General features: G+C 43.4%; 1 protein-coding gene across 1 annotated transcript in view; it reads left to right on the top strand.

The window, feature by feature from the left end:
• SMLR1 (small leucine rich protein 1) overlaps window positions 1-8,631 on the top strand; it is a 30,528-nt gene extending 21,897 nt beyond the window's left edge. Inside the window, 3 exon segments of the mRNA XM_008691236.2 lie at window positions 3,497-3,581; window positions 3,583-3,734; window positions 8,546-8,631. Coding sequence (XP_008689458.2) covers window positions 3,497-3,581; window positions 3,583-3,734; window positions 8,546-8,631 — 323 coding nt within the window.
• Window positions 8,632-12,553: the final 3,922 nt, after the last annotated feature.

Here is a 12,553-nt window from a genome sequence, read left to right on the forward strand (position 1 = left end):
ATCCAGCCATTTGATCCCTAGGTATCTACCCAAGAGAAATGAGAGCACACGTCCATAAAAAGAATTATACAGGAATGTTCATAGCAGCTCTATTTGTAGTGGCCTACTATGGAGAACAACCCGAATGTCCACCAACAGATAAATGGGTAGAAGATGGCTATCCACACAATGAAAAGCTATCTGGCAATATAAAGCTGTGTATTGATGCACACGACAACATAGGTATCAGAGTAATTATGCCAAGTGAAAGAAGCTAGGCCAACAAGAGACATACTATATGACCCCATTTGTATGCAATTCTAAAAAATGTAAACTAATGCATAGTAACAGATAATAGATCAGGGGTTGACTGCAGATTGGGGGAGCAGGATGGGCGGGAGATACAGATGGGAAAGGAATGCAAGAAAACTTTTGGGGTGATGGATAGGTCCATCATTTGATTGTGATGATGAGCTCACAGGCATATACACATAGGTAAAAACTTACCAAGTCATATAGTTTATTATGTCAGTTCTATCCCAAAAGAGCCTTTTTAAGAAAAGAGTAAACCTTTAAGTCCACTTCACACATTGCACCCCTTAGAATTCTCCATGGCGGTCACAATTAGCTCAGAGCCAGTCACTGACACCACTTCTCACCCTCTCCTTCTTGGAGCTTCCTTTTGCAACCATTTCCTAACTTAGCAACCTGTGGGCTCCTCTCCTATCCCACAGAGCCTTTTGGTTGTCTTCCCTGGTTCTCATCCTTCCTCCCATGTCTTAAGCGAGAACCTTCTTCAGGGTCTGCAGCTGGTCTCTCTTTTATTCTCAGGTACTCTTTTACCTGAGCACTCTCTCCACCCGCTTGGCCTCGCTGCCATCTGTACTCTAAGCCTCCCAATCTGCACTGCAAGACTTGTCCTCTCTGCTGACCTCCAGACTTCCACAAGCTTCCCCTTCCATTACCTCCAATTTAATGAGTGCAGAACTAGCCATGTTCCCCCATCCAAACCTGCTGCCCAGCCTGTGTTCAGGCCTCCCCTCACAGCACTACCATCTCCCCAGCCACTCACGCCAGGCATAGGACAGTAGATGAGAGCACGGCTCAGGGGTACAGTCCCCAGTCTGTCACTTACTACATATGTGTCTTGGGAAAGTTATTTACCCTCTCCGTGCCTCATTTCCTCATTTGTATAATGAGTCTCTTCCTCATAAGGGTACTCTGAGGATTAAATAAGATACCCATAGAGTATTTATGAGGTGCCCAATGCATAGTAAGTGCTCCGTGATTAGTAGTATCATGGGTGACATTTACCCCTCTCTCTAATTATTCAGCAAGTACTGTTCATGTGGTTCCTGCAGCCCCCTGTCCTCCTCTTTCCCTTCCCTCTGCCGCCCCCATCTCAGACTCATTATATTTTGATATCTTGTTGAGACAGCCTACTCTGATCTTTCTTCTCATCAGTCCATTCTGTCAAGGGCTACCTAAGTGAACCCAGGTCAGCTCGTGCACTTCTATGATCAAAGACCTTCCATTGGTCCCCTTTGTCCAAACAGCACAGTCTTTAGCAGGGCATTCAAGAGTCTATGCCTTGATGCTACCCCACTTTTCCACCTTCATATCTCTGGTCTGAACCCCATATCATTTGGGTACTCTCATTTCTTCCCTGTCCTCCATAAACCCTGCCCTGCTCTACCATCACGTATTTGTCTAAGGAGGTCGTTCCACAGGTCCCCATCCCCAGGCTCAGCTCAAATGCTATCCTTTTAATGAACCTGGCCCAGTTCCCTAACTGGAATTAATCAGTCTCTCCTCAGTGCTTCCACTGCACTTTATATGTCAAGTTAGGAGCTTATATTATTGTCATTTATATATTTGCTTGTTACTCTTACTTTCCTTTGCTAGGCATTCAGTGAAGGCCTGAACGCTGAATGGAATGAAACAGAAAGAAAGAACATGACAAACAGCCTTCCTAACAGCTGCCTAACATCTCCCTGGTAAATGTCACCTGCTCATGGAGTTTCTTTGTAGACTGACACTTTACAAATTAGCATCCTGTTCAAGCTGAAAGAGAACCAGAGAGCCATCTCATTTGAAAGCACTCAAGAGAAATAGCAACACCACCACTCAAGGGTTCGTAGAGGGGGAGAAGAGAAGCAAATAAGGCACAACAGATGCTGACTTAATCTTGGCTATTCTAATTGGCTCTTTCTGCAATTAAGATGTCTCTCTTCTGAGAGGAAGCTGTTTACTGTTCACTGCTTAGGAATGCTAGCCAAGCATCCCAGAGAGGCTCTCCATTCTTATTTTATAAATTAGGGTGCCGCTTTACAAGGGGGACTAAGACTCTGTGTGGCCATGCAAAATTCCAGGTGAAAGAATTCAAGAGGCACTCACAATAGCATGGGCTTGATAGAATCTGGCAGCCACTCACCCAGGCAGCTGCCACGTGGGGATGGGGACAGGGGTACAACATGAAAAGAGGTTAGAACATGAACCTGAGAAGGTGGCTGTCTATTTCCCCTCCAAATTTCCCAAATTCTCCAGGAGATTCCTTCAGTATGGAAATGATTCTTTCTGTTGCTTTTAGTTTAGTAGACCAGTGTCTTTGAACTTTTTTCATTAAAGCAATCAGTGGCAACTCAACTTAGTCAACAAGTCAGTGTCAAAATGATTTACTTCCCTTTCTTTTCCCAGAAACTCTCTAGTTACCCCACAAACCACAACACTAGCATTCAAGGCCCACCTTCTACTGCTTATGGCAGGCCACAGAAATGTGTAAGCAGAAGATAACTAAGAGTACAAACTACTAAAGCAGTGAGCAAAAACGGATACATCAAGGCGAGAATGAAAAGGAGTCATAATACTATCCATTCCATCACTATCAACACTTATGGCAATTACCTCTTTCTGTGTCTGTTTCTACTGTCAGAAAGCAGGGACCATGACTTACTATTCTTTGTACAGCCAGCATCTAGCCAAGAGGTTGGGTTCTAGTAGAATTAAGTATTTGTTGAATAAATAAATATACCAGAGCCCCTCTCAGAAAAGTATTCAGAGGAGGACATACTAGGAAGAGTTTTTACATATGGAAAGAGTATTGCTTCCCCTTCCTTGATATTAGTTATATCAACTACATATGAAGGAAAATTCACTTTTTCTAGACACAGGTTCATAGGTACAAGAACATGGCTACTAAGTAATTTTCAACTCTGCATTTTAGAAAATGTAGGGAAAATTCTTCCCTTGTCTGGGAATATATTAGTAGAATACCTGTAACAATGAGGTTTGCCTGGAGTCGGGTACTCTTCATTCCAGATAACCCGAATACGAATAAATCTAGGCCTCCCAGTGTCATTCCCAACCCTGCCAGATAAATGCTCCTCTTGCAATGGTTCGGAGGAATCACATTTCAAGTCCTCTACACTTTGTAGCCGAGTTACAGAGTAACCTAGCAATCCTCTCAGAATTCACGGGGCTATTGAAATAGAGCAAAGTCCACAAGATTTCCACTGAGATGTGCTGAGCAAAGGCCAGAACCCCAGAAGAAAACAAGCGCAGACTCTGAGCAAAGCTGCCCTCATCCGGAGCGTGAACCCGCTGGCCCCTGGGGTCTGGGTGACTGGCAATGAGCTCTGTGATGTCCGCGTTCATGAGGGAGCTCCCTGGCTGGTTCCTGCTTGCTGGGGTCTTCCTACCTGTGACTTTGCTGCTGCTCCTTCTCATTGCTTACTTCAGGATCAAACTGATGGAGGGTGAGTGTGGTGGCTCGCAGGCCTTTCCCATGGCACGCCTTTGCAACAAGCCAACGCATCGTCAGCGTTTCTGGGGTTCTGGGGAGATACATGCTTGTGATCTGTAGGTACTTCTCACTAAGCGCTCTCTTGGCATACCGTCATTGGTGGACAGGCAGTGCGGTCCTTTCAGCAGGGTGGATCCTAAGTGAGGCTCTGCAGGCCTGCGGTGAGGACCCCTTCGCTGCAGCCCCTTCCCCCACCCCGCCCTGGACAGTCGAACTGTGAATCAGCAATTTTGACCTGTGATCGCTTCTCTCTCTCTCCTAGGGCAATATATTCCACAAATGTTGAAACACGTACCATGGTCTGCCTTCTCTTCCTGACAGACATCTAGGTGCGTGTGACGTGAGTGTGTGCACGCACACTTCTTTTTCACCCATGGAACTTCTATTAAGAAAATGTGCCAAACATTGTGCTGCCACGGTGTTTGGCAAACGTCAAGCCCTAATAGAGAGTTGAGGGCTTGGTGTAAACTTTTCATGAGACTGCAGTCTTAAGGAAAAAATACAAAACAACTCAGGAGCTCAAAGTGACTTGCACATAGGCAGTGGGGTCCTGGATTGAGACTGTTTATTCTGCTGTAATTAAATTAAGGAAACTGAATGGTGACTTCACAGACTAAATGTTAATAATGTGCCCAGCAAACATTAGATTAATATCATAGAGGTTAATAGTTATTTTAGCAATAACAACAAAAAAGCAGTAATATTTAAGTGGGATGGTGTCATAGTAAAGCATTATAAAAACGAATTTGAAAATCATTCCTCTCTCACAAAAACTGACCAAGTCCGGGCAATGCCTTTATGGATGCCATTCTATAAACGGATATTCAGAATCTTGAATGAAGGATGCCATCACATATGACCTAAAATCAAATAGAAGTACAACTGGGGATATTTCCTTTTTTGGGGGGGGGGGGCAAAGGGAGAGGGAGAGAGAGAATCTTAAGTAGGCTCCACGTCCAGCGTAAAGCCTGATGCGGGGCTCGATCTCACAACCCTGAGAACATGACCTGAGCTGAAATCAAGACTCAGATGCTTAACCAACAGAGCCACCCAGGGGTCCCGGGGATACTTTTAAGATGAGATTTAGAACATAAAGAAATTCTAGAGGACAGGGAGCACATTATAGAATCATAAGTTTCCAATCATAACATACCCAAATACTCTCCTAGCCTTTCATTTTTAGTCTCATTTTTATGAACAGCTCTCTTGTTGAACGACCCAGCTGTTTTCTTTCTTGCTCTACAGCATTCATGTGATAAATCCTTTTCTTTATTAAGTTAGTTTATCCTCACGGCCTTCAGACCAGTCTACTGGATGTTCTGCCACCCAGCTATTCATTAACATAACACGGAGCCCTGGAAAAGAGCCTCTGAAAAAGGAAGAGAAAATTAGAAATTCCCCAGGATCCTAACTATAGGATTTTAGCCTTCCAAATTGGTTCAATGCCCAGCCGTTGCAAACATTTCCATTTTGAAAGTCTTTTAAAGCTGTTGCAATGGCCACTGTCATTCACACGCATGCCAGGCCCCCAGTGACATTGAGCACCCTGTGGAGCGGTACCAGGATGCTGACGTCACAGGCAGACACTTGAATCATTCATGTCACTCCCAAGTTTCATCTCTGGCTGCCTTTTGGGGTAGATAAATATTCAGTATCTCAAAAACGTATCAAGCATTAAATGAGGCAGCAACTGACAAAGATACCCTCATGGAGTGCCTTACTGGCCTCTACTTATCAGTTATTATAGGTCAGATCGTTCAGCAGGGCACCTGGTATTTGGGACAGACTCTTCTTCAAAAAAGGATGAATCTTGGTTTTATAGCCTTACTTATCCCTGGGTGACTTTTGGGGGAGAATATCTATAATCTGCAAAAATTAAAATTAAATGGGTCTACAGTTTTTACTTATTTAGATAATGTAGATAATTACGAAGTACAGACATATCCATCATATTCCTTCAGAAGACCCTGGAGAAGGCAGCCTGCCCTTGAAAGTGTGGCCTGGCTTCACATGGGGCAGATGCAGAACAAAGGGCAGGCAATGTGTGCCCACAGGGCCTGGCCCCGAGGACATGCTCAGCCTGCGTACTAGGGTCATCGCACCGTGACACCTTCATTCTTTGACACATCCCTGCCCACGTCAGCTGTCTAGAGATCAAAGCCTCCACCTTTTGCAACACAGCATGTAACCCAAAAGAAAGCAAGGAGGCCAGCTCTACACAGTGAATGCCAAGGCCTCCTGGATAGAGTCCCTTCACCAACTTGAGCCTTGTTGCAAACGTGCACCATACTTCTGGGTAGGAAGAGTTCTTATGCATTCATTCAACACATATCTGAGAAGCTACCATATACCAGGAATTGTCCAAGATTCTGGAACAGATTTTTACTATGGACTTTCAGAACTGAGAGAACAATCCCAGGTCTAGAAAACCACAGAAGACATCCGGCAAAACTGTTAGAAGTTGGAGGAGAGACATTGCAAATCTGTTTCTGGCTCTGTCCTCATTTACAGGTCTGGTCAATGGCCTGATGAATGACCCGCCCTTTCCCTCTAAGTCTTATCCCAACGTTAGAACAGAGCACTCCCACCAGAAGCAGGACCCTCCAAACAGGGAAGGGGCCCCCACAACGATGTCATGAGACTCCACTTTCTGGGGTTCTTCTCTACAGTCCCCTTTTGTTGGCTCTCACTGAAGTGTGCCTGGAGCTTCTAGGCTATAGGTGAGGAGCACAGGAGAGGTAACTGAGGAGGTGGAAGGAGCCGGCAAAACTCTCTGCATCAGTCACTTAATGAGGTAGGGGTCCCATCTGAGGCTTATTGTTGGAAAAAATACTAATAATTGTTAGCACTCTGTTGCCAGCAGCTTGCCAAGGACACCATCTGCAGGATACCAAGGGAGGACTGCCCTGCTGACTGGACCAAAGCAGGCTTCTCTGTTTTCAGTTTTCATTCAGTTGAGACTGGGTCCCAAGTGTGGTGGGGTGGGACAAGTGAGGGCCCTGGGTACTATTCCTTGTAGGTACCTGGCCAGGATAGCAGCTGAGGGGCACCCTGCGCTGTATTACTCTCTCGAGAATTTTCTATTCCAACTGAGCTTTGCTTATCTTCTCCTCTTCTCCCCAACGGGAACTGCGCACCCTTTTTTGGAATAATTCCTGATTACGTTTTCCAGTGTTAGCAGACAACCTTAGCCTAAACATATTTTCATTTTTATGTAGATCTGTTCCCGTTATCTTCCAAGTTGTCCTTTAAAAAAAACTTTAAGAACATTCTTACAGGGTAGTTCTTTCTGTAGCTGTTTGCCTAAGTGTAAGTAGTCATATCTTTTCTATAGTTTGAGGGCAATTGAGAAGACTTGGCCCCCAAAAAATCACCAGTTTGTATCTTTATTTAGCAGTTCCCACTTAAAAACTGTAACCAGATGGTCAAATGTCATGTCATTAATCTTCCAACCGGGATTATGGCAAGTGTAATCATTCCTATTTTGTTCCTGTAAAGAAAGAGACATTGACAGATTAACTGGTGTGTTCACAGAACCCCAGAGTCCTACGTTCTGAAACAGAAAATCAGCTTGCCTGTCCCATATATCCTAGTTCATCAGCCAAGAGAGGCATTTTAAGATGTGATGGAAAGCATGTGGAGGTATTGTAATCACTCAACATTGATCCCTACACTTGAAGCCTTGGGAGGTAATGGTGCATATAAATTTAATTAGTATGTAGACAACATCAATTTTCTCACAAAGGAAGAAAGAAAATTCTCTAGCATCCTGCGCTCTTCAATCTCTGTCAATTGCCTTGGGGAGTAGCTCTCGAGGCAGAGGTCTGCATCTTGAACTTTCCATCATGAAAATCCTTCATCAACCACACCCATGGACATTTCTTAGCTTCTAGAGTAGAAGTTTTGATTATCTTATCTCCCCAAGTCCTGAGATTCCTAAACCTCTACTTTCAGTATTATTCTTTGCCCCCCAAATACCATCACCTTGATCAAGGACAAATTACTCTCTAAATAACCAACACTGCCCAAATAATCATTTTTTTTTAAAGTGTCTATTGAATGCCTGAAAGTTTTTGTATGGAGTGAGAGCCAAAATAAGGTCTGGTAAGTGATCACATTCCGGCCTTCAGCAACTTACATTTTAAAAAAACATCTCAAGGAGCAGATGGCTTGACATCTTTCCCTGAACTCCATATATATGTTTTAGTCATCAGCAATCAAGAGGGAAAAGGATAAGTATAAGTGCAGGGAATGTGCAGGTGGTAAAAAGTTGAAATTGTCAGTTTTTAGTAAAGGATGTCAAAATGTAAAAGGGAGAAGACTAACTTGACATAACTAAAGACTAAATGCCCAGCACATTTCTGGGGGCAGGGAGGACCAGGGACAGAAACTCAATCTTACTCATTTCCACGTTCCAGGTCCTGGGGCCTACAGACATGCTTTATCAATGCTTATTGAATGAGGGAGTCTTAATACATTTAATCAACACTTAATCTGCTAAATATTAAATATACTTAGCATATAACAATTATTATAATTGTCATCTGTCCACTACAATCGGGGCCATTCTTTCAAAATAAACATTTACATTTCTGTTAGAAGTGGTTGGGGAGGTGAAGTGAGACCCTGCAACAGGCCTTGCTCTGGGGACCTGGCCTTGAGTAACTTGCAGAAACGCTGGCCAACACCCATGCATGAGTTGTCCATGACCAACGGCAGGCACTCAGCTGCCTCCAAAGTACTAACTGATAATTTTCCTTTCAGTTAACGAAGAACTGTCGCAGACCCCCCATCACCAGCACAAACGCAAGGCTGGCTCTTACCTGTACCAGAGGACGAAAAGAACATGACTTGGGGACTGATCCATGGCTGAAGCACAGCGAAATTCTACCGGTCAGAGAGCAACGGTCAATGGCTTAGCTAATAAAATAAGTTCATAAACTTGAACAACAGCACCAATAGAATACTGAAAAGCTTGTTCTGAACCACTTTGCAAAGTGGCAGCTATTACCCAGGGGGACGTCTATGAGACTCAGTTAAACAGCAGTTCGTCGGAGAGTACAAAGAATACAGGATTTTCCTGGATGTGCACTATGGACTGGATGCTTGGCAACTTTTTAACTTCTATAGGACTCTGTCTACTCTGAAGGACACTGTTTTTTATATAAAATTCTTAGGTATCTTTGTTACATGAGCCCATGGAAGCATATATTATTCTGATTTTATAGGTGAAGAAACTCTGGTAGAGAGCAAAAGGACAGCAAAACACGAGTGCTTGAGAGTTCTGTGGATTTCCTCTGCGTCAGTATTCCCACTTCCTCCGCCTGCCACATAGCAGCTCTAATATGGCGTCCTTCCAGGCATCACTTCCGGCCCTGAGTTTGTTTCTTTCTCTCCCTTTTCCAGCTGATTTCACAAATCACACCACACTTGTGATGACACACAAAACAAGTGGAGTCTCCATACTAGATATGGATCACCTGTGAAGGCAGTTTTCAGCAAGAAATGGCTTGGGAATACTGGCAATTTCCTGGTGGGCAAAGGGAAGAACAGGACACGCATGTACTCTCATATGGAGAATAGCTCAAACATTTGCTCTAAAACCAAACCTTCAGGGAGCTATTTCTAAATATGGAAAGAAGTCAACATTTCACCAGCAGAATTCTTTTTTTTTTCCCAGTGGGAGCTCCAAGGACCCAACATAGATAACCAAAGAGAAACACTTAATTCAAAGTGGTCATTAAAACAGATTGAGTACTATGTGCTCTCCACAGTTTCCTAGTTAAGACCAACAAAAGATGCTTCCCATGTCCTAAGAGTGAGTCTAGTCTAATCTTTGCATGTGAATCTAATAAGCTATTAGAGTGATTAACTTCATAAAACGTACTGAGTTTGGTCACCTGTAAGAAATGCACCAACTTCTGTAGGGACATACAATCTTACGAAAGAGTGTGTGAATGACCAAAAGCAAAAACACACCACTGGTGCTGGGTATTTTCTTAGCTACCTCTCTCCCCACTCCAAATTCTTCACAAGCATCCAGAGTCATTAGTCTCCGTTTGCCCTTCTTGCATAATGTAAAACTCAGTGTTTGAAGACACTCATTCTGTGTTTTATTGCATTTGATTACAATGGAACTGTCTGCTGGGGCTTTCAGACTGAAGTAACTTAAAATAACAGTGTTCATGCCATATGGAAGGAATAATAATATTCTATCAGTTCTGGGAGGGATCTCTTTTTAGCCCCTGATGGAAATCAGCTTATATAAAAATGCTTTCTTTAACAGAAGGCATGAAAGGATGCATCGTATTCCCAGCTGCCAGCCAAATCTGTGGTTTGGCCACCAGGGTTGGCTCCACCTTCTTCTGGAAAGAGGGGAGGCTGGCTTTTGGTTCTGGTGGAGGCAAGTCCACCATCTCTTCCTTCGCAGGGAAAATGCATCCCAGCCGCTGTGATAGCAGATGAGCTCCAGACACTGTGTTCTCAGCAGTAAGCATAAGCAAGGAGTTTAAAGCAAGACCCATTTCTTTTGTGGCTGTTGAGAGTAATTTCCAATGAAATCCTGAGCAGATTCATGGGTTTTATATGTAAAGAGAAACAGAACCATGTTTTCCCATGGAAAGACCAACTTCCAAGGGTTTTGCTACCATCTACTTGAAGGCACGGCTACTCAATTGGTCAAACACTTCACAGAGCGCTGCCAGTCAGCCGCACCTGCTCTTCACATGCTCACCGTCCAGTATAAGGTGTTCTTCCGGCTTGGAGAGCCCTGGCTCCTGCCATCGCTCCTGCCATCTAGACCAGGCTGCAGTCTCCTTACGTTATCCTCTACTCTGCTCCATCCCGTGCTCCAAAGCCTCTCTCCGGGGGCCACGAATGCACGCACAACCCAGAGGGTCTCACAACGGCTCCTAACCTTATTTCTAATGTTCTAGTACCTGAAAGAATTCCCAACTGTTTTCCCAACCTGAGACCTTTGATAAAATAATGCTTTTGTTATGTTGCCATGTATTCGATGAAAATTCACCAAAGAATACTTTCTTTTTTTTTTTTTTTTTTTACAGAGCTAAATAAAGCTGTTAATACTAAGGTCCCACCTCTCTTGTTCACAGTGCTGGGAAACTGAAATCCATGACCGTTCCTCTATATCCTGGACCTATATAAGTTGACCAAACAGAAAATGGGGCAAGGAAAGACACACATTATGTTCCCCAAAACGTTACTCACAACCCTTAAAAAGGAAACTTACTTATAACTAATTTGACCTCTAGTATTTTCTAGAATGTAGGAGCAATTACAAAATCAAGAACACACACTCCCATGCACCAAAAACAACTTTACCTTGAAATCTTAAGTTCCTTGGCAACATTGTGTCTCAGAAATCAGAATTTATAACTATTAAAACACATTCTGGAAATTAATTTTCTGACTTGTTCAGAAACAGAATTTTTAGAACAAATACTCTTGAGATTCTTGCTGACTTTATAATTAATGTGCTAATCAGAAGAGACCTCTGAGTTTATCAGAATTTATACAATGGTATTTACCCTGGCAAATGAGTGACAAACAACAGAACAGAAAACACGCATTCAAAATATTTTATTTATAATTACCACCAAACAGATTGGAAATTCAAAAATTCTTTCCACTGTTTTAATTATTCAAACCCACATTCCCAAGCCCAGATTATTAAGAGCAGAGTTTATAACTTTTATTTAGATCATAAAGAAGCCTTTTGGAGAATTTGATGAAAGCCAGGAATTTTTCCTAAGAAACATGCATACACTCACAATTTTGCATATATTTGGCGAAAGTTCAGACCCTTGAAATTCATCCAAGAGTCTGTGGTTAGGAAGCCAGCAGCCAGATTCTCCAAGTACTTGTGCTGCTTGCACATGGTAGACCATGAGAAGACCGTAAGAGGCCCCTGACATTGTGGGACTCTCAGGGAAGTGAGGTCCACATACTCTCATAGACAAAATCTTCTCAACAGACTTCCCAAGTAACCCTAGAATAGCACAGAATTCTACTAGGGAAAGCCCTCAACATAGCTCAGAATGGCATGATCTTCATATATTTGCCAGTGGTAGATTACCTCATGCACAGTGCTGTTACTACTCACAATGACTGCCATGTTTTGAGGGTATTACTGTGCTAGGAGCTCCGCCAGGCATTGTACACACTTTTATTTCATCCAACCAGCAGAATATCCCCGCACTGAGATGCAGAAGTACCTCACTTTAGAGAGATTTCAGAGCCTTCATTAAAGTCACATGGTTCAGTTACTCTGAGTAGGGGAATCAAAGGTCCATCTGCAGGATTCTGAGGCCTTTGTATTCAAAGCAAAGTATCATTTTATACAACTTGCGGCTGCTATAAATCTAATCTAGCACCATAACCATACACAGGGTCAGCATTTTTGACCCTGTGGCCAAGGGTCAGGAGGGCAGCACCTAGGACTTGCCAGGTGGCCATGTTTTCTTCTGGAGGCAGTGCTCCACTGTGGCCTAATCCCAGCAAATACACGAATGGGAGCGTGCAAGGATCCATCCAAGTCCAGGCTGGTTTCTGTAAAACTAACTGAGGTATATTCCCTCCTGTTACTGTCTCAGCAGTAACATTCCAGTGTCCCAGTGTCCCGTGCAAGCATGGAAGACAGGTGGAAACCGACCAGAGCACATACAATGAAGTACGATGTATTCTTCTCCAACAGTACGTGGAGGAAGGACTTTAAAAAAGGGGGGGGGCTTTAGGGTATTTTTTTAGCCCTTT

The sequence above is a fragment of the Ursus maritimus genome, unplaced genomic scaffold (genome assembly GCF_017311325.1).
Source record: "Ursus maritimus isolate PB19 unplaced genomic scaffold, ASM1731132v1 scaffold_13, whole genome shotgun sequence".
Lineage (NCBI taxonomy): Eukaryota > Metazoa > Chordata > Mammalia > Carnivora > Ursidae > Ursus > Ursus maritimus.